At 41.3% G+C, this 23,665-nt stretch overlaps 1 protein-coding gene across 1 annotated transcript in view; it reads left to right on the top strand.

Moving 5' to 3' along the window:
- VPS35 (VPS35 retromer complex component) overlaps positions 1-23,665 on the top strand; it is a 588,646-nt gene that overhangs the window by 56,471 nt on the left and 508,510 nt on the right. The window contains exon 4 of the mRNA XM_053701861.1: positions 14,163-14,286. Within this exon, the coding sequence (XP_053557836.1) occupies positions 14,163-14,286 (124 nt within the window). The remainder of the gene's footprint in view (positions 1-14,162; positions 14,287-23,665) is intronic.

Raw genomic sequence — 23,665 nt, 5'->3', positions numbered from 1 at the left:
TTAGATATAAGGTAATCACAGAGGTTAAAAGTATATTAATATAACCTTGTTTGCTGTGCAAAACTGGGGAATGCGTAATATAGGGATTATCTATCTTTTTAAACCATAACAATTTTGGAGTTGACTGTCCCTTTAAGCCAACTAGTAAATTATATCAACGTTAATTAACTAATCAAGACTGTTCAACATTCTTGACCTAGACCTAAACGTCGGGAGAAAACATGAGGACCGCACGGAAACTCAAATTTAAAAATGTCATCAAGGAAATTAGCCTGTTATCTAGCTGTATGTATGAAATTCATGAGTGGTGTTATTCTTCATGTGTTAATGTTTTCCAAACTCCACTACCCGTTTAGTTGCTCAGTCAACAGAAAAGTGCTGTTAAAAAAGGGGGCAAGGATACGGGATGTACTTCTATAGGAAGGTGTAGCAGGTAAGGCTCCCATTTAGGGCTAGATTACGAGTGGCGTGCTAACTGTAGCCTATGAGTGAAATAGTTTTTTTCCGTCTCCTTGCGTGACGGAAATAGCAAACGTATTAAGAGTTTGAAACCCTTTCACTTGAGCGCAATCAAATTTAACGTGCATTGGGATAGTGCAACTTCAGAGCTCTGGTTAACTGTTATGCCAGATAAAAAAGTTGCATAAAACACATCAAACACATTTAACAGTACAGTTACACTAACATTAACACTGTCTAATAAAAAAAAATTGCCTTAAAGCTAGAAAGTCTCAAAGATATGAAGTCTCAGATGTTAGAAAAAAAAGGCCTGCAAAGAGCTTTAACATAGATACACATGTATATTTGTGTGTGTACATATGTATTAACAGACATTTATACATATAAACACAAATAAATACATACAAAGACATGTTTAAATATGTATGTCTGTATACATACACTCACCGGCCACTTTATTAGGTATACCTCGCCAGTATCGGGTTGGACCCCCTTTTGCCCTCAGAACTGCCTTAATTCGTCACAGAATGGATTTAACAAGGTGTTGTTAACATTCCTCAGAGATTTTGGTCCATATTGACATGATAGCATCACTCAGATGGTGCAGATTTGTCGGGTGCACATCCATGATGCGAATCTCCTGTTCCACCACATCCCAAAGGTGCTCGATTGGATTGAGATCTGGTGACTGTGGAGGCCAGTGAACTCATTGTCATGTTCAAGAAACCAGTTTGAGATGATTTGAGCTTTGTGACATGGTGCATTATCCTGCTGGATGTGGCCGTCAGAAGATGGGTACTCTAGTCATAAAGGGATAGACATGGTCAGCAACAATACTCAGATTACTCAATACTCATGGTCAGCAACAATACTCAGGCAGTGGAGTTTAAAAGATGCTCAATTGGTACTAAGGGACCCAAAGTGTGCCTAGAAAATATCCCCCACACCATTACACCACCACCAGCCTAAACCGTTGATACAACGCAGGATGCATCCATGCTTTCATATTGTTTACGCCAAATTCTGACCCTACCATCTGAATCTCGCAGCTGAAATCGACTCATCAGGCCAGGCAGTGTTTTTTCCAATCTTCTATTGTCCATTTTTGAGGAGCCTGTGCGAGTTGTAGCCTCAATTTCCTGTTCTTAGCTGACCGGAGTGGCACACAGTGTGTTCTTCTGCTGCTGTACCCCATCTGGTTCAAGGTTCGATGTGTTGTGCGTTCAGAAACGGTATTCTGCATACCTTGGTTGTAACAAGTGGTTATTTGATGAGTTACTGTTGTCTTTTTATCATCTGGAACCAATCTGCCCATTCTCCTCTGACATCAACAAGGCATTTTCGTCCAAGAGAAAAAGTCCAGTGAGCGTATCTTTTTCGGACCATTCACTGGATTTTTTTCTCTTTTTCGGACCATTCTCTGTAAACCCTAGAGATGGTTGTGTGTGAAAATCCCAGTAGATCAGCAGTTTTTGAAATACTCAGACCAGCCCGTCTGGCACCAACAACTATGCCACGTTCAAAGTCACTTAAATCCCCTTCCCCATTCTGATGCTCAGTTTGAACTTCAGCAAGTCATCTTCACCACCTCTAGATGCCGAAATGCATTGTTGCTGCCATCTGCCAGGCTGATTACCAATTTGTCTTACCAAGTAATTGAACAGGTGTACCTAATAAAGTGGCCTGTGTGTGTGTATATATATATATACTCATACTCTCTGGGTTTAAGAGCATCAAAGTTTAAGCCTAGTGTTTATGAACTCTATAAAGTGAGAGTACGCTTTTTTGATATATAATAAACTTCAAGAACTAATCAATTTCAAAGAGAACAAGTGGGAAGCAGTAATCTCTGATTATCGGGAGAAGAGGGTCTACAAATGGACCCTAGACACAGAAGATAGAAGAGCACTGAGACCAGGCAGGCAGAGGGTATATAAACCTCGCAATCTGAATACTGTGGACAGTTCAGATCAAAGCTCTGGCAATGAAGCCACACAGACAGCCGCTATCCCCCAACAACAGAGCCAAGGGATGACTACACATTCAAAAAACGGCACAAGCGATACACACGAAGGGGCAGACATGGCGGACAGAGGACGGGGAGACCACCCCGACAATGGAGGAGACGGTACTGATGGGGACTAGTAACATCATGAATCTCAGTCAACACCAACTAACTGAGACAGAGCATAAACTCCTACAGAGAGGACTAACATTTGTACCAACTACTACGGCTGACAAGTTTGACTTGCATGTTGACATCTTTAAATTTAATCGGTCCTTGAAACTCAAAGAATTCTTCAGGGACACGAGTATAGAACAAGAGAACTTTAGGGCAAGAGTACGTTTGACCCCAAAAGTACTAATGCAAGCATTAAAACGTTTTCCAGGATGGTGACAGACCAGATGTATGGTTCTTGTGATGGGCACAAATTGGAAGTCAAGAGGAACCTTTCAGCTGCTGAGTGGCAGGCTTTGAATACTCTGAAAAGAGATCCAAACCTAGTAATTAGGGAATCTGACAAGGGTGGAGCCTTGATCCTTATGGACTATGTGGACTATCGGAATTAAATACTTGGACAATTGGCAGATACTTACACGTATAGAAAACTACCAACTGATCCGACAAAACTGTTCAAGGAACGCATCGATGGATACCTGACACTCATCACTGACATGGGTTTTATCAGCACTGCAAATAAAGATTTCATTGTGGTGAATCATCCGATAATACCCATTATCTATACATTGCCCAAGGTCCACAAGGATCCAATACATCCACCAGGACGACCGATCATTTCAGCTAGAGGATCATTACTGCAGACACTGGCTACATTTGTTGATAGCTTTTTGCAGCCCTTGGTTCGGAATGTTAGATCATTTCTTCTTGATTCCATAGAACTGATCAAACTACTGAAAGAGGAACAGGACGTGACTGATGATGATATCCTCGTCACATTAGACGCAACATGACTATATACAGTAATCCCACATAATGGTGGCCTAGCAGCTGTGCAATCACACCTGAGGAATTATCCTTATATAGGTCCACCACCAGAGGTACTTTTACAACTCCTGGAATACTATCTGACCCTCAACTATTTCAAATTGAGCAGAAATACTATCTGCAGACATCAGGAACTGCTATGGGGTCCAATGTTGCCCCATCTTATGCTAATATCTACATGTCTGAATTTGAGGAGCATCCAACTGACTGTTTCAGAGACAGTAGGATACGATTATACAGGAGGTATATAGACGATCTGTTCTTAATCTGGTCAGGCACCCAAGAAGACCTTGATGTATGGATGAATACCCTGAACCAAACGACGGACAATTTGAAATTCAAGTATTTTTCAAGAATACACATTGACTTTCTGGACCTAAGGATTTTTAAAAATCAACAACATCTTGAAACGACTCTATACAGCAAAGAGACTGATAGGAATTCACTGCTTAGAGCTGATAGTTGCCATCCCCCGTCCCTTAAACGAGCCATTCCTAAATCACAATTGAAAAGAGTGATTAGGAATAACTCTGTGAAACTTCTACGAGATGAACAACTCTTGGATATGCAAAGAAAATTTCAAAGTAGGGGGTACTATGAGAAGAATCTGCAGGCCACAATGATGGAAGTTGGAAATCTTACCCAAGAGGAGGCTCTGAAGAAAACGAACCCTAACTGTGAAACTGAGACGAGGCTTACCTTTTGGGACTACATTCACTCCTGACAAATGGGAAGCACCAGCAATCCTGCGAAGGAATTTGGAGACGATCAGAAGTGATAAAGATCTTCCGCTACACAACTCTGAAGTCCCTAGGATTGCATACAAAAGAGGCAGGTCACTACGTGATATCTTGATGAGACCGGATTTTAAACCAAGCTATAATCCAGGCACGTGGTTGGGAACACCCAGAAATGGATGCTATAGGTGCAGTGAATGCACCACTTGTAATGGACTAACCCAAGGAAAATTCTTTACGCATCCCTGGACCAACAAAAGATATAAGATTTCGCTTGACCTGCACCACCAAGTTTGTAGTATACTCCCTACACTGTAGCTGTGGAAGGTACTATGTGGGTAAGACAAATGATGACCTGAGGACCCGCATGGCCAATCATAGATGTGCGATCAGAAGTGCCTTAGCAACGGGCAAGATGGACCAACTGGTCGCAAAACACTACTTACTGGCCAAACACTCAGCCTCTGAGCGGAAGTATATGATCATCGATCATGTCCCACCTCTGGCTAGGGGTGGTGATAGAGCAAGACTCTCGTTACAGAAAGAGAGTAGATGGATTTTTACTCTACAGACCTTAATACCTAGAGGTCTGAATACGAATATGGACATGCACTGTTTCCTTTAAAATCTCTACTTTGATATGGTATAACATACACCATGGTTCATTAGGTAGCCATTTGTATTATGACATAAGTGCTAAAGATACCAAGTATGTCATGTAATGTATAAATTCCATTTCTCTTGTAAAGGTGTATCCAGTCCACGGATTCATCCATTACTTGTGGGATATTCTCCTTCCCAACAGGAAGCTGCAAGAGGACACCCACAGCAGAGCTGTCTATATAGCTCCTCCCCTAACTGCCACCGCCAGTCATTCTCTTGCAGCTCTGAACAAGAAAGGAAGTATCAAGAGAGATGTGGTGACTTAGTGTAGTTTTTACCTTCAATCAAAAGTTTGTTATTTTTAAACGGTACCGGCGTTGTACTGTTTTTGCTCTCAGGCAGAAATTGGAAGAAGATTTCTGCCTGGAGGTTTGATGATCTTAGCGGTTTGTAACTAAGATCCATTGCTGTTCTCACACATAACTGAAGAGTATGGAAAGAAAACTTCAGTTGGGGACACGGTCTGCAGATTGCCTGCTTTGAGGTATGTTCAGTATATTTTTTTCTAGAGATATGATAAGGTCTAGAAAATGCTGACAGTGCCTGGTATATTTAAGGTAAGACTGAACAGAAGTCACCGTGATAGTGCTATCACTGGGCTTCTATAGGAGGCGCTTAACTCTTGCGAGAATTATATATAAAAAGGTGCAAATATTGAAGAGTATGTGCTAGTGCGTGGAATATGGAGGAATATCAGCTAGTAATGAAACAAATGACAATATTTTGCACCAGTATACCCACACAGTACGTTAGATATGAGATAAGTGAAAATATAAAATGTATACAAATCAATGGTATATGCAACCAGATCTGGAAAGTCCAGCGAGTTTCTTCAAATGTCCATCAGTACTTGAACAGGCTGCTCTCTGTCTTCACCCAACTGGATGATGTATTCTATGATGTAAAACAAAAACAGAGGCGCCACATGTGTAGATCAATATAACCAGAAATCCAAAAAAAGGAGCAGAATAAGGGTACTCACAAACGAGGCGGCACTCTCTTGTGCCAGTAGAGGCGGGCTGGTTTTCAACAGCAAACCAGCTGGCTGTGTGTTGATCTCCCCCAGATGGGCTGGGAATATTTGTCTCCTGGATGTCAGACAACGGCCAAGACTGCAGTGGAAGGAGGAGGAAGAGCTACAGTGCCCTTAGGTTACTGCTATGGGGATAGTAACACCAACACCAGACTTATGTAAAAGTATAAAATCAGTATTTTATTGTACAAAATAAAAATACCAAACGGTATAACAAATTACAGCTGGGTGATGACAACCTATCTCCCCATAAACCATACAATATAGCGACGCGTTTCTCAGGGGACACCCCGTTTCCTCAGGCTTGTATGTTCATTGTATACATGAATGCCCTTTATATAGGGCTCAGTAACCTAATGTTCAAATAAACCCTCCCCTTCCTTTACACAGATTGACCTATCATGTCCTTCCTTTCCCAACACTCCCCATTGTTGTGGTGATGTGCTGTTCAATTAGTTCGAATTATATGTCACAACTAAATTTTAATTTATAGAACTTTATTTACCTATGTGTCTCTAAAGATAATATGTAAATGAGCAATTGGATCGATAATTGTCAGTCTCGATCGTACCCTATGGATATTATTATCGTAGTGCGAAATCTAACATATGTTACATGCCTAGCCAATAGAATTACGACCATGTTAGGGGCCTGTCCTGGTATGGCAATCTCATTGGTTACGCTATATACTGCATGTTATGTTATCCTGACATAGTGTCATGTGGTCGGGAGTGTAGCAAATAGCTAATGCCGTAATTCCGACGTCAAAAAGGGATGACGCGTGATCACATGATCACTACGGCCCGAGCGTATGTATCTCTATCCTATTGTGGTTACTAGGGGCGAGATGGTTACGCCCATATCTAACTGCGAAGCCAATGAGAAAACGTGAATTGTGATTAATATCGTGATTTAACAACAACTGGGATCATGCTTGCAAAAAAGGATAATATTCATGCTAATACCTATATTACTTAGTGTAAAAACGTTTGCATGATTTATAAAAATAAAAACGTTTTTTTCTCTGAGGGTGATAAATCTTTATTTGGGGCCTAGTTACCACATGGCTTGTTAGATTACTCCTAGGAGTACTTTTTTAAGGCTCTCTGACTTTGAGTGCATGGTGGGAGGGGCCTATTTTCGTTTTCAGTCTGAGACATCCAGCTTCCCTGAAGGAGTCCTCTGGCTTATAGGACCTCTATAGAGGGTTTTGTTCCTGCAAAAATCGTATTTAAGGGCAGGTAGGAGCCACAGCAGAGCTGTGGCAGTGTGTTTGACTGTTAGCAGTTTTTAATGTTATTCTAATTCGTTTTTTGGGCCTGAAGGGTTAATCATCCATTTGCAAGTGGGTGCAATGCTGCTTTAGTCCCTTATACACACTGTAAAAATTTCGTAGAGTTTACTACTTTTTATCACTGTTTTGCAGTTTATGTGGTAGCTTTTTTCTCTTAAAGGTACAGTACCGTTTTTTTATTTTTGCTTTTTTCACATTTATTAAAGTGTTTTCCAAACTTGCTGGTCTCATTACTAGTCTGTTAAACATGTCTGACATAGAGGAAACTCCTTGTTCATTATGTTTAGAAGCCATTGTGGAACCCCCTCTTAGAATGTGTACCAAATGCACTGACCTTTCTATAAGTTATAAAGACCATATTATGGCTTTTAAAGATTTATCACCTGAGGTTTCTGAGACTGACAAAAGGGAGGTTATGCCATCTAGCTCTCCCCACGTGTCAGAACCTATAACTCCCGCTCAAGGGATGCCAAGTACATTTAGCGCGTCCAATGCGTTTACCTTACAAGACATGGCGGCAGTTATGAATCATACCCTCACAGAGGTATTGTCCAAACTGCCAGGGTTACAAGGAAAGCGAGACAGCTCTGGGGCTAGAACAAATACAGAGCTCTCTGACGCTTTAGTAGCTATGTCTGATATACCCTCACAATGTGCAGAAGTTGAAGCAGGAGAGCTGGGAAGGCGTTACTTCAGTCTGACTCTGAAATTACAGCATTTAAATTTAAGCTTAAATTTAAGCTTGAACACCTCCGCGTGTTGCTCAGGGAGGTTTTAGCGACTCTGGATGACTGTGACACCATTGTAGTCCCAGAGAAATTGTGTAAAATGGACAAATACTTTGCAGTGCCTGTTTACACTGACGTTTTTCCAATCCCTAAGAGGTTTTCAGAAATTATTACTAAGGAATGGGATAGACCAGGTGTACCGTTCTCTCCCCCTCCTGCTTTTAAAAAGATGTTTCTTATAGATGCCGCTACACGGGACTTGTGGCAGATGGTCCCTAAGGTGGAGGGAGCAGTCTCTACCCTAGCTAAGAGTACAACTATTCCTGTCGAGGACAGTTGTGCTTTCCTAGATCCTATGGATAAAAAATTAGAGGGTTTCCTTAAGAAAATCTTTATACAACAAGGTTTTATTCTCCAGCCTCTTGCATGCATTGCCCCAGTCACTGCTGCAGCGGCTTTCTGGTTCGAATCTCTGGAGGAGGCTCTACAGGTAGAGACCCCGTTGGATGATATCCTTGACAGGCTTAAAGCTCTTAAGTTAGCCAATTCATTTATTTCGCCGTTTTTCATTTAACCAAGCTAACGGCTAAAAATTCAGGTTTTGCCATTCAGGCGCGTAGGGCGCTATGGCTTAAATCCTGGTCAGCTGATGTCACTTCAAAGTCTAAACTTCTCAATGTCCCCTTCAAAGGCCAGACTCTATTTGGGCCTGGACTGAAGGAGATCATTTCTGATATTACTGGAGGAAAAGGCCACGCCCTTCCCCAGGATAGGTCCAACAAGTTAAGGGCCAAACAGACTAATTTTCGTTCCTTTCGAAACTTCAAGAGTGGCGCAGCTTCATCTTCCTCTTTCATTATTCAGACAGAGAGTACAGTTTAAAAAAAGTTTCCAGTTTACTTCTATTATCAAATTTGCTTTGTTCTCATGTTATTCTTTGTTGAAGGGATACCTAGGTAGGTAGCGTGCACATGCCTGAAGCACTACATGACAGGAAATAGTGCTGCCATCTAGTGCTCCTGCTAATGTATAACATTGTTGCAAAACTGCTGCCATATAGTGCTGTAGACACGTGCACATTCATGAGCTTACATCCCAGCTTTTCAACAAAGGATAACAAGAAAACAAAGAAAATTTGATAACAGAAGTAAATTGGAAAGTTGTTTAAAACTGTATGTTCTATCAGAATTATGTTTTATGTTCCTTTAAGGCAGCATACTGTGTAAGTGTAAAATCCTGAGTACTTCACAATTACGCCACAAGATGGCAGCAAAGTCAGTGTACATTTAAAGTTGCAGTGGATAAAAAAAGAGCTCAGCAGGTGTGAAATAAAATGTAGTATATGATGCAATAATAGCTTTCAGTAGGTAGTTTCAAACAGTCACTTGAGAGTTTGGCTTTTCGAGCAGTACTATGGATACATGAATTAGGGGTTCCAAGTGTTACATGCACAGTGGGAGATAGCTGAATGATATATCAGTAGCCAGGGAGGTTCTGGAAAAATACAGGTATGGAGGGACAGAATGTATTTCCCTCTTGCCCCTGACTGGTAGCTCTGTCCCTAAACCTTCGTTGATCCTCTACAATCTGGTGGCATGATTAGTCAGAGGAGGGTCATACCTTGATCACAGATATGGCCGCTGTGAATGTTGAGACTCAAAACAGGCAAGACGTGCAATGAGGCCTTTACTTTAACCATCAAAATGAGGTCTACTCTGCTTCTCCCGCGCGGAGCCTGGTGAGTTTTACTGTTTGTCAAAGTGATGGGTATTCAGCGTTTCCACAAACAGTAGGGTTTCAACAGTGGTGGTGTTGCCCTTGCCAGGTGAACTGTTGCTCTAAAACACTGTATGCTGTGATCAACTGAAGCAGCAGTCGGCCAAGATGGCGCTTGCGTTTTCACTCGTTCCACTTCCCTCTGACTACACGGGGGCAAGTGCAATGTTATGCTGCCCTTCATACTGCACCATCCAGCTAGAACAGTGATCAGACTATCAAATGAGCAGTCGCCCAGCAAGGATAGAACGTGGGGGAGACTGGGATTGAGTTTTGGAAGCTTTTGCAAGCAGACAACGCAGAGCTCTTTCACTCTGCTGCCTCCTAGATGCCCCAACCACAGAAAGCCTAATACTATTACTTTTAAAGGTCTACAAACACTCTCTATACTGAGATTACAAAACCCCTATTTGATTCCATACAAACATACAGTATTTTACAAAAGTGAGTACACCCCTCACATTTTTGTAAATATTTTATTATATCTTTTTATGTGACAACACTGAAGAAATGACACTTTGCTAAAATGTAAAGTAGTGAGTGTACAGCCTGTATAACAGTGTACATTTGCTGTCCCCTCAAAATAACTCAACACACAGCCATTAATGTCTAAACCGTTGGCAACAAAAGTGGGTACACCCCTAAGTGGAAATGTCCAAATTGGGCCCAAAGTGTCAATATTTTGTGTGGCCACCATTATTTTCCAGCACTGCCTTAACCCTCTTGGGCATGAAGTTCACCAGAGCTTCACAGGTTGCCACTGGAGTCCTCTTCCACTCCCCCACGACGACATCACAGAAATGGTGGATGTTAGAGACCTTGCGCTTCCCCACATTCTGTTTGTGGATACGCCACAGATGCTCAATAGGGTTTTAGGTCTGGAGACATGCTTGGCCAGTCGATCACCTTTACCCTCAGCTTCTTTAGCAAGGCAGCGGTCGTCTTGGAGGTGTGTTTGGGGTCGTTACCATGTTGGAATACTGCCCTTCGGCCCAGTCTCCGAAGGAAGGGGATCATGCTCTGCTTTAGTATGTCACAGTACATGTTGGCATTTACAGTTCCTTCAATGAACTGTAGTCCCCAGTGCCGGCAGCACTCATGCAGGCCCAGACCATTACACTCCCACCACCATACTTGACTTTAGGCAACACACACTTGTCATTGTACTCCTCATCTGGTTGCCGCCACACACGCTTGACACCATCTGAACCAAATACGTTTATTTTGGTCTCATTGGACCACAGGACATGGTTCCAGTAATCCATGTCCTTAGTCTGCTTGTCTTCAGCAAACTGTTTGCGGGCTTTCTTGTGCATCATATTTAGAAGAGGCTTCCTTCTGGGATGACAGCCATCCAGACCAATTTGATGCAGTGTGCGGCGTATGGTCTGAGCACTGACAGGCTGACCCCCCACCCCTTCAACCTCTGAAGCAATGCTGGCAGCACTCATACGTATATATTTCTTTCTAATGACACTGTGAGTCCACGGATCATCTCTAATTACTATTGGGAATATCACTCCTGGCCAGCAGGAGGAGGCAAAGCTGTTAAGTATCACCTCCCTTCCCTCCAACCCCAGTCATTCTCTTTGCCTGCGTTGCATGGAGTTGGTAAAGTTTAGGTGTCTGAAAGAAATTTCTTCAATCAAGAGTTTATTATTTTAAAACAGAGCAGGTTTGCCCTGATATTTTCCGGGGTCTAGCTGTAGTTCATGTCAGTCTCTTCAGTAGAGCAGTGGTGGCTTTTAAGCAATTGGGAACTTGTGGGGTATAATCCCCACTGCGCCTTTCAAACAGTTTGTTGCTGCCCTAAATTGAAAGCCTGAGTAAGATTACTCAGTCTTTCTTTTTTTCACAGATCCATGTGAGGGAGGATGACTCTCAAACCTAGTGAGCTGCCCTTCTGCCAGGCAGATTTACATTGAGAAGTGCTAAATGTAATTTTCTAAGAAGGAAAAAATATTGGCACTTTAACAGTTAGCTCTGTATGGGACGTTAGATGTATTAATCCTATTATGGGTTAATAGGATAATACGAGGCAGTTTGTGCGGGCACTGGGAACGAGAGGACTCATTTCTTAATACGTCTTGGTTAGTTTTTTGTCTCCGGTGTGTTCTGGTCAGGGTGGATGTCAAATTTGTAGTGTGTTTTACTTGGTGTTATTCTCGGCGGCTTTACTTTCATAGAGGAGGTTAATGCCAGCTGGGAAGTTAAGCTAGGTACGCCCACGATGGGCGGGTCTTTTCTGAAGCGGCAACAGAGTTTTTGCACACTTTTTTCTTAATCCCTTCCTGAGTGCCGGAAGGGTGACATACTCAAAGGTCGGTGAGAGCGGTCACCTGATACCCGGTGGGAGCAGCTCTGGATTGAGTCCGGATATTTAACTATTATTGACTCCGGCAACCAGCAGGACAGGTAGGCAACTCAGCAGAGCTTGCTGAGGTGTAGAGGCTTTCTGGGTTTCTATAGAGACACTGCTCTGCTGTTAGAGAATACAAAGTTACTTTAAAATTTAAAGGGACAGTGAAGTTTTTTTGACACAAGTTTCAAAGTTTAAATAAAAGTATTTTATTTTTTGTTTGTTCATTTATTGGGTAAAGATGGACCAAGAGGCCCTGTAAAATTTTACTTTTACTTTGTGTTTTGATGCTAATGTGGAGCCACCAATCCCTTTTTGTTCCTCATGTATTGAGAGAACATTGCATTACAGGGATAGACTTTTTGAATCTGAACCATAATTATCTAAGGCGGATGCTGTTCAGGGGTCTCCTGTTCAAGATATGCCGCTGTGAGTCTGCAACTTGGTCCTCTCTACACACTTTTCAAAATGTTATAAATTTGATACTTTTGCCTTGCTTGTTTTGGTAGAAAGGTTCTTCAAGCAGTGGTGCCTTCCGTTTAGGTTTCCTGTCTTGTCCCTCCCTTATCATCTGTGTCCTCTAGCTTGGGTATTGATTCACAATAGTAATTAGAGATGATCCGTGTCATTAGAAAGAAAACAAAATTTATGCTTACCTGATAAATTTATTTATTTTTTGACATGGTGAGTCCATGGCCCGCCCTGTTTATTCAGACAGTCTTTTTGTTTTGTAAACCTCAGGCACCTCTGCACCTTGTTACTTCCTTTCTCTCCTTTTCCTTCGGTCAAATGACTGGGGTTGGAGGGAAGGGAGGTGATACTTATCTGCTCTGCTGTAATGCTATTTGCCCTCTCCTGCTGGCCAGGAGTGATATTCCCAATAGTAATTAGAGATGATCCGTGGACTCACCGTGTAAATAAATTTATCAGGTAAGCATAAATTTCGTTTTCCCAAAGACAACCTCTGGATATGACGCTGAGCACTCGACTTCTTTGGTCGACCATGGCGAGGCCTGTTCTGAGTGGAACCTGTCCTGTGAAACCACTGTATGGTCTTGCCCACCGTGCTGTAGCTCAGTTTCAGGGTCTTGGCAATCTTCTTCTAGCCTAAGCCATCTTTATGTAGAGCAACAATTCTTTTTTTCAGATCCTCAGAGAGTTCTTTGCCATGAGGTGCCATGTTGAACTTCCAGTGACCAGTATGAGAGAGTGTGAGAGCGATAACACCAAATTTAGCACACCTGCTCCCCATTCACACCTGAGACCTTGTAAAACTGAGTCATATGACTCTGGGGAGGGAAAATGGCTACTTGGGCCAATTTGGACATTTCCACTTAGGGGTGTACTCACTTTTGTTGCCAATGGTTTAGACATTAATGGCTGTGTGTTATTATTTTGAGGGGACAGCACATTTACACTGTTATACAGACTGTACACAGTGTTGTCACATGAAAAGATGTAATAAAATATTTATAAAAATGTGAGGGGTGTACTCACTTTTGTGAGATACTGTAGTAAGTATCAGAGTCCCAAATCTATCTCCGTTAACAAGTAAAACTTGTAAACAAAATATAAAGAATACTGACTTTTCACAATATACATATAGTAGATTTAAATATCTACTGGAATATGTATATTGTATTAGCAAAAACACATTTTTGACACATTTTTTGATTACATTCTGCTTCAGTGAACAATATTTGTGTATGACACACATTTTTGATTTGCATCTGTTCTGAATTGGAGCCGTGGAAGTAAGAAAATAAACAGACTTTTTTGTTTTGATTTTTGAACAGAGGTTCATATCTTTTTGTTTCCACATGTAAAATAAAACTGGTCATTTTGAACAATTTTCATTTGTAATTGTAAGCACTAATCTTAGAGTTGTATATTTAATGAATTTTGGAAGATATCTCTGGGGGGGGGTAGTTGGGTGTGGGAGTTTTACTGTATTACATAATGATTGGGATCTCTATTACTTATAATGTGGACAGTGCGTGCTTCTGCAACCAATGTCTCCTTTCTCTGGATTTCATAACACAAGCAGTTTTGTAAGCAAACCATTTGCCTTAAACTGTAGTAATAGCCTTAACGAAAAGGGTGTAGATATGGCGATTTCTGATGAGTTGCACTATCTGGAGATATACCTAACCGATGAGTTTGCAAAGGGACGGAAGGTATCTGATCTCTATGAGCTCGTCCAGTATGCTGGAAACATCATCCCCAGACTGTAAGTAAACCATTATATTTTCACTGAATCAGTTAGGTGCTTTTTGATTTTTTTTTTGTTCTTTTGCTATAATATTTTAAACCTCTGTGTACATTATCAGAGGATTATTGTTTTTAAGAAAATAACACTTGCTGAGTTCCTTGACCTTTTGTTCCAATTAGCGGTTTCATGATTCATCCAGCCTGTATTCTAGAAGCACTAGGTGAAATACTGCTGAAATTGAATTTTATTAGGATGCAACAGACTCTATAATTAAAGAACTTTTAAGCTTCATGAATGTTACATTTTTGCTATGTTTTTTCATTAAATCATTAAGAGCATGCAATTTTTGTTTATTTTTCCCCCCAAAAGATTTTATTTTAAATATGTACAGAACAGGTTCATACATAAGACATAATTTCTTTCATGTAAGTGGCAAGAGTCCATGAGCTAGTGACGTATGGGATATACAATCCTAACAGGAGGGGGCAAAGTTTCCCAAACCTCAAAATTCCTATAAAATACACCTCCCACCACACACATACCTTAGTTTTACAAACTTTACCTCCTATGGAGGTGGTGAAGTAAGTCGTGCTTGATTTCTTCTATGATATGCGCTTCTAAGCATTCTGAAGCCCAATTCCTCTGAGTACAGTGTTTGTCAGAGGGATGTGAAGGGAGTATTGCCTGTTAATTTAGTGGTTTCACCCATTGGAAATCTATTCAAAGTCTCTCTGTAATCGGTCACAGGAATTCATCCCCTGCTTCCCTTTTCAGATCGACGTTATACTCCTATACCATTACCTCTGCTGATATTTTTCAGTACTGGTTTGGCTGTCTGCTTTATGTGGATGGGTGTCTTCTGGTAAGCATGTATCATTTTTAAGACACTCACTCTCAACTATGTTAGGCGCTTTATATTATATTGTAAAGTTTTAAATATATGTGTTTGCTTATGTTTGCCATGAGTCAGGTCTATGTATATTTCCCTTTTTTGTAGATTATCAGTTTCAGTATGGAATTTATGTTTGGGAAGATTATTTTAACCTCTTAAGGACATATGACGCAATTTTTCCGTCATAAAACAATTGAGCAAACTGAAAGCTGTGTCCTTAAAGGGTTAAATTTTTCTTACCTGGGGTTCCAGTTCTTTTTAATTTGGCTTTGCGAAGTTGTCTATAATGATGCAAGTTTTGTAATATCCTGTGTCTTTGTTGACGTTAGTTATTTTGGCGCAAAGTTCCGCTTGTTATGACGCGAGTTGCAACATTTCCTGGTGTTAGCTTTTTCTTCACTTCCTTTTGCGTCATACTTGGCGCTGACAATATTTTTGTATATTACCCCTCTTCCTTTAATGCTTCTGGTTCTCTTCATATTTTTAAGTGCTATGATGCTTAGTTTTTGTATCTTACTTTAGCATAAGCATTTTTTCCCATTACTGAAACTGCTAAATGAGGAAATTGGATATTTCTCTTGTAAGATGTATCGAGTCCACGGATTCAGCCTTACTTGTGAGATATTCTCCTCCCCTACAGGAAGTGGCAGAGAGAGCACCCACAGCAGAGCTGCCTATATAACTCCCCCTTAGCTCCACCCCCCAGTCATTCTCTCTGCCTGCTTAACTGCTAGGAAGGGCAAAGAGGAGTGTGGTGACAAAAATGTTAGGTTTTTATTTTCTCAAGCAAAAGTTTGTTATTTTTAAATGATACCGGTGTGTACTATTTACTCTCTGGCAGAAAAGGGATGAAGATGTTTGCAAGGAGGATGATGATCTTAGCATTTTGTAACTAAGATCCACTGCTGTTCTCACAAGGGCTGAAGAGTACAGGAAAACTTCAGTTGGGGGAACGGTTTGCATGCTACACTGCATATGAGGTATGTTCAGTATATATTTTTCTAGACAGACTGTGTTGATTCTAGAAAAGGCTGGCAATATTCCCATGAGGGAAGGGTAAGCTGTATTCAGACACTTGGATAGGAATTTCAGCTTGCATAAAGGGCTCATTAGTTACTGGTGACACTGTTTGGTAAAAACGTTTTTATTTATTCAGTGAATGATGCAATTATAACGTTTTTTTGAAGGGACTAAAGGGGTCATTGTGGCTTGTTTTTGAGTTTTCTAACCCACATGGTTAATTTGAGACACTCTAGTGTTTGTCTGTTAGGCCTCAAAACATTGAGTGAGGTGGGAGGGGCCTATTTTCGCGCCTCAGTTGTGCAGTTTCTTTTCCTCTGAGACTTCTACCTGCTTCTCCATAGGTACCTGCCGTGTTTGAGGGCTGTAAAAGAAGTTTTTTCCCCCCACAAATTGTTCTGTAGGGCGTTATGGCTTAAATCCTGTTCTGCTGATGTGTCATCTAAAACTAAACTTTTGAACATCCCTTTCAAAGGAAAGACCCTATTCGGGCCTGAACTGAAAGAGATTATTTCAGACATCACTGGAGGGAAAGGTCATGCCCTCCCTCAGGATAGATCAAATAAGATGAGGACCAAACAAAATAATTTTCGTTCCTTTTGGAATTTCAAGAGTGGTCCCGCTTCCTCTGCTGCAAAGCAAGAGGGAAATTTTGCCCAATCCAAGTCAGTCTGGAGACCTAACCAGGCTTGGAACAAGGGTAAACAGGCCAAGAAGCCTGCAGCTGCCTCTAAGACAGCATGAAGGGGTAGCCCCCGATCCAGGACCGGATCTAGTAGGGGGCAGGCCCTCTCTCTTCGCTCAGGCTTGGGCAAGAGATGTTCACGATCCCTGGGTTTTAGAAATTGTGTCCCAGGGATATTTTCTGGAATTCAAAGGCTCTCTTCCAAGGGGGACTTTTCACATTTCTCGAGAGAGGCGTTCTTACGCTGTGTAGAAGACCTACATACCATGGGGGTGATCCGCCCAGTCCCAAAAGAGGAGCAGGGGCTAGGTTTTTACTCAAACCTGTTTGTGGTTTCCAAAAAAGAGGGAACTTTCAGATCAATATTGGATCTCAAAATTCTAAAACAGTTCCTCAAAATTCCATCATTCAAGATGGAGACTATTCGGTCTGTTCTACCTCTGATCCAGGAGGGTCAGTATATGACCACGTTGGACTTAAAGGATGCGTATCTACACATCCCTATTCACAGAATTTTCACAAGGTTCTAGGGTCCCTTCTGGCGGTTTTACGACCACGGGGCATAGCAGTGCCACCTTATCTAGACTACATCTTATTTCAGGCATCAACTTTCCAGCTATCCAAGTCTCACACGGACATTGTGTTGGCTTTTCTGAGATCTCACGGGTGGACGGTGAACATAAAAGTTCTCTCTTCCCTCTTATAAGAGTTTCCTTCCTAGGGATTCTGATAGACTCGGTAGAAATGAAAATATTTCTGACGGCAGTCAGAAAATCAAAGCTCTTAACCACTTGCCGAGCTCTTCATTCCATTCTTTGGCCATCGGTGGCTCAGTATATGGAGGTAATCGGACTCATGGTAGCGGCAATGGACATAGTTCCTTTTGCCCGACTACACCTCAGACCACTACAACTATGCATGCTCAAACAGTGGAATGGGGATTATGCAGATTTGTCTCCTCAACTGCATCTGGACCAGGAGACCACAGATTCTCTTCTCTGGTGGTTGTCTCAGGACCACCTGTCTCAGGGAATGTGTTTCCGCAGGCCAGAGTGGCTCATTGTAACGGCAGATGCCAGCCTGCTAGGCTGGGATGCAGTCTGGAACTCCCTGAAAGCACAGGGCTTATGGACTCGGGAGGAATCTCTTCTCCCGATAAATATTCTAGAACTGAGAGTGATATTCAATGTGCTTCAGGCGTGGCCTCAGCTTGCTGCGGCCAAATTCATCAGGTTTCAGTCGGACAACATCACGACTGTAGCTTATATCAATCATCAAGGAGGAACAAGGAGTTCTCTAGCAATGATGGAGGTAACCAAAATAATCCGATGGGCAGAGGATCTTGCCATCTCTCAGCAATCCACATCCCAGGAGTAAAGAACTGGGAGGCGGATTTCCTAAGTTGTTAGACTTTTCATTTGGGGGAGTGGGAACTCCATCCAGAGGTATTTGCCCAGCTGATTCAGCTATGGGGCACACCAGAATTGGATCTGATGGCATCCCTTCAGAATGCCAAACTTTCTTGTTACGGGTCCAGGTCCCGGGATCCCAAGGCTGTACTGATAGATGCTCTAGCAGTGCCTTGGTCCTTCAATCTGGCCTATGTATTTCCTCTCCTTCTACGTCTGGTTGCCGGAATAAAGCTGGAGAGAGCTTTGGTGATTCTGATAGCACCTGCGTGGCCACGCAGGACTTGGTATGCAGACTTAGAGGACATGTCCTCGGTTCTACCATGGACTCTGCCAATGAGGCAGGACCTTCTAATCCAAGGTCTGTTCACGCATCCAAATCTAATTTCTCTGCGTCTGACGGCTTGGAGATTGAACGCCTGTTTCTATCAAAGTGTGGTTTCTCTGAGTCGGTCATTGATACCCTGATTCAGGCTAGAAAGCCTGTCACCAGGAAGATCTATCATAAGATTTGGCGCAAATATCTTTATTTGTGTGACTCCAAAGGTTACTCGTGGAGTAAGATTAGGATTCCTAGAATATTGTCTTTTCTCCATGAAGGTTTGGAGAAGGGATTATCAGCTAGTTCCTTATAAGGACAAATATCTGCTTTGTCTATTCTTCTACACAAACGTCTGGCAGATGTCCCAGACGTTCGAGCATTTAGTCAGGCTTTGGTCAGAATCAAGCCTGTATTTAAACCTGTTGCTCCGCCATGGAGCCTAAATTTAGTTCTTAAAGTTCTTCAAGGGGTTCCGTTTGAACCTATGCATTCCATGGATATTAAGCTTCTATCTTGGAAAGTTTTGTTTTTAGTAGCTATCTCTTCGGCTCGAAGAGTTTCTGAGCTATATGCTTTACAGTGTGATTCCCCTTATCTTATTTTCCATGCAGATAAGGTGGTTTTGCGTACCAAACCTGGGTTTCTTCCTAAGGTTGTTTCTTATAAGAATATCAATCAAGAGATTGTTGTTCCTTCACTGTGTCCTAATCCTTCTTCAAAGAAGGAACGTCTGTTGCACAATCTTGATGTGGTTCGTGCTTTAAAGTTCTACTTACAAGCAACTAAAGATTTCCGTCAAACATCTTCATTGTTTGTTGTTTTTTTCTGGTAAGCGGAGAGGTCAGAAGGCTATGGCTACCTCTTTCCTTTTGGCTGAAAAGCATCATCCGTTTGGCTTATGAGACTGCTGGCCAACAGTCTCCTGAAAGAATTACTGCTCATTCTACTAGAGCTGTGGCTTCCACATGGCTTTTAAAAATGAGGCTTCTGTTGAACAGATTAGTAATACGGCGACTTGGTCTTCGCTTCATACTTTTTCCAAATTTGATACTTTTGCTTCTTCGGAGGCTATTTTTGGGAGAAAGGTTCTACAAGCACTGGTGCCTTCCGTTTAAGGTCCCTGTGTTGTCCCTCCCTTCATCCGTGTCCTAAAGCTTTGGTATTGATATCCCACAAGTAAGGATGAATCCGTGGACTCGATACATCTTACAAGAGAAAACATAATTTATGCTTACCTGATAAATGTATTTCTCTTGTGATGTATCGAGTCCACGGCCCGCCCTGTTTATTAAGACAGGCATATATATTTTTATTTTTAAACTTTCAGTCACCACTGCACCCTATGGTTTCTCCTTTTTCTTCCTAGCCTTCGGTCGAATGACTGGGGGGTGGAGCTAAGGGGGGAGCTATTTTAGGCATCTCTGCTGTGGGTGCTCTCTCTGCCACTTCCTGTAGGGGAGGAGAATATCCCACAAGTAAGGATGAATCCGTGGACTCGATACATCACAAGAGAAATAAATTTATCAGGTAAGCATGAATTATGTTTTTGTTTAAATGTTTTTTTGTTTTTTTTTTCTTTTTACATTTTGCAAGATTTCTCAGTCCGATACTGTCTTTGATGTTGCTGTAGAAACCATGCTGCCTTAACACAGTTCTAGCAAAGCTAAGTATGTCTGTTGTAATTAACTGATGTTATTTATTCAGCTCAAATATGTGGCATCTGTTATGACAAGCTGTTGAATGCTGATAATGTTTCTATTAGTACAAATACGTCGTCTGTTGTTCCTTCAACGTCTAATGTACCTGATATTCCTGCAGATGTAAAGAATTATATTGCTGCAGCTATAGAAAAGGCTATGTCTGTTATTCCGCCTTCAAAAAAAAGTAAAAGGTCTTTTAAAACTTCTCATAATTCTGATGAAATTTATATTGACTGACAACATAATGAAGTATCCTTTTGCTGATGATTATCTCTCTGGTTCAGAGGATCCTGAATCAGATTCTGAAATTGATAAATCGTCCTATCTGTTTAAGATTGATTATATTCGTTATTTGTGGAAGTAAGTTTTGGTTAATTTGGGTATTGAAGAGTCTAGTCCTTTTGATAACAAAGCCAGTAAACGTTTACATTTTGTTTTTAAATCTTCTAAGGTTGCTCCTGAGGTTTTCCTATTCCAGATGCTGTTTCTGATATGATTACTAAGGAATGGTCTAAGCCTGGTTCTTCTTTTAATCCTTCTTCTAGGTTTAAGAAGTCGTATCCTTTACATATGGCTAATTTAGAGTTTTGGGAAAAAGTCCCTAAAGTTGATGGGGCTATTTCCACTCTTGCCAAACTTACTACTATCCCTATGGAAGATAGTACTTCTTTTAAGGATCCTTTAGATAGAAAGATTGAATCTTATCTCAGAAAAGCTTATTTACATTCTGGTTATATTCTTAGACCTGCCATTTATATGGCTGATGTGGCTGCTGCTTAAACTTTTTGGTTGGACAATTTAGCCCGTCTGCTAATCATTTCATTTGTGATGCTATATTTGATATTATTAAGAACGATGTTAAATCTATATCTTTAGCTATTTTATCTAGAAGAGCTTTATGGCTTAAATCTTGGAATGCTGACATGGTGTCTAATCTATATTACTAGCTCTATCTTTCCAGGGTAAGAATTCATTTGGTTCTTAATTGGATTCTATTATTTCCACTATCACTGGGAGGGAAGGGAGTTTTTTTTTTTTTACCCCAATTTAAAAAGTCTAAGGGTAAATTTAAGGCTCCTACTACTCCTTCCCCTAAGGCCTCTGGTTCCAACTGGAAACCATTTTCAAATTGGAATAAGACCAACCCTTATAAAAAAAAACAAATCCAGCCCCCAAGGCTGCATGAAGGTACGGCCCTCAATCCAGTTCAGCTGTTGGGGGACAGATTTAAATTATTTCATTTATTTGGTCAAGTTCTGTTCAGAATCATTGGATTCAGAATATTGTGTCTAAGGGGTATCGAATAGGTTTCAGAATAAGACCTCCCGTGGGAAGATTCTTTCTCATGTTTCAACAAATCCGGTGAAGGCTCAGGCTTTTCTAATGTGTGTCAGATCTAGAGCTTTCAGGGGTGATTGTTCCAAGTCCTCTACAGGAACAGGGTTTGGGGTTCTATTTGAATCTATTAATTGTCCCAAAGAAAGAGAATTCTTTCAGACCAGTTCTGAATCTGAAATTTTTAAATCATTTTGTAAGAGTCCCAACTTTCAAGATGGTGACTATAAGGACTATTCTGCCTTTTGTTCAGCAAGGGCTTTTTATGTCCACAATAGACTTACAAGATGCTTATCTTCATATTCAAGCCTCACAACTAACCTCAGACTCCAGATTTGCAAGCACAAACCCACCAATCCCTCCCAACCACCACCCACCCTATTGTTTACCTTAATATATATATACACACACCTAACAGTAATTATGTGCAGCTGTCACTAATAATCCAGGATAGAGAAAACAATTCAGACTCACAGCCTTTGTACTAACATTTTACCACATTTTTTTTACACTTTTCCAAATCGGACTTGCTCAGTCACCACACACTTCCCCCCTCCCCCATGTCATCACTCGCTCTCAGTTCACTCAGCCTTATATCAGACATATTTTTTTCTCCCTTACCTTCTGTGTCCATTCCCTCTCCTTTAGATTGTAAGCTTGAGAGCCTTTCTACCTGCAGGCCACTTTGTATTTAAAGTGAACTACTACTGATTGTACTCAAGGGCAGGGCTTTTCCCTCCTTTTGTATAACTGAATTATTGCACCTACATCTGTTATTTACCCCTACTGTACTTGTTTGTGTATTACTGTATCCCTGTAATGTTTTTTATTCTTTGTATAGCGCTGCGTAATCTGTTGGCTCTTTATAAATAAATTATAATAATAATAATTATAATATTCCAATTCATCCAGACCACTATCTGTTTCTGTGATTCTCTTTTCTAGACAAGCATTACCAGTTTGTTGCTCTTCCATTGCCTAGTGACAGCTCCACAAATCTTTTCGAAGGTTCTCGGTGCCCTTCTATCTTCTGTAATCAGAGAACAGGGTATTGCGGTGTTTCCTTATTTGGACGATATCTTGTTACTAGCTCAGTCTTTTCATTTAGCAGAATCTCACACAAAAAAACTAGTGTGGTTTCTTCAAAGGCATAGTTGGAGGATCAATTTACTAAAGAGTTTCTTGGTTCCTCAAACAAGGGTCACCTTTTTAGGTTTTAAAGATAGAGTCTGTGTTCATGACTCTGTCTTTAACAGACAAGATGCAAATTAAATTGGTTTTAGCTTGTCTAAACCTTCGGTCTCGATCGTTCCCTTCAGTGGCTATGTGCATGGAGGTTTTAGGTCTTATGACTGCAGCATCCCCTTTGCTCATTTTCATATGAGGCCTCTGCAGCTTTGAATGCTGAATCAACGGTGCAGGCATTATACTCTGATATCACAACTGATCTACTTAAATCCCAAAATTCAACTCTCTCTGTCTTGGTGGATGGACCATCACCGGATTGTTCGAGGGGCCTCCTTTGTTCGTCTTTCTTGGACTGTGATCTCAACGGATGCAAGTCTTACAGGTTGGGGAGCTGTCTGAGGGTCTCTGAAAGCACAAGGGGTTTGGAAACCTCAAGAGGCTAGGTTGCCAATCAATTTTCTTTCATGTAATTAGCAAGAGTCCATGAGCTAGTGACGTATGGGATATACATTCCTACCAGGAGGGGCAAAGTTTCCCAAACCTCAAAATGCCTATAAATACACCCCTCACCACACCCACAATTCAGTTTTACAAACTTTGCCTCCGATGGAGGTGGTGAAGTAAGTTTGTGCTAGATTCTACGTTGATATGCGCTCCACAGCAAGTTGGAGCCCGGTTTTCCTCTCAGCGTGCAGTGAATGTCAGAGGGATGTGAGGAGAGTATTGCCTATTTGAATGCAGTGATCTCCTTCTACGGGGTCTATTTCATAGGTTCTCTGTTATCGGTCGTAGAGATTCATCTCTTACCTCCCTTTTCAGATCGACGATATACTCTCATATATACCA

This window comes from Bombina bombina, chromosome 1 (genome assembly GCF_027579735.1).
Source record: "Bombina bombina isolate aBomBom1 chromosome 1, aBomBom1.pri, whole genome shotgun sequence".
Taxonomy (NCBI): Eukaryota; Metazoa; Chordata; class Amphibia; order Anura; family Bombinatoridae; genus Bombina; species Bombina bombina.
Note: the sequence above shows the minus strand (reverse complement) of the source record. Positions and strands in the feature narration are given on the sequence as shown.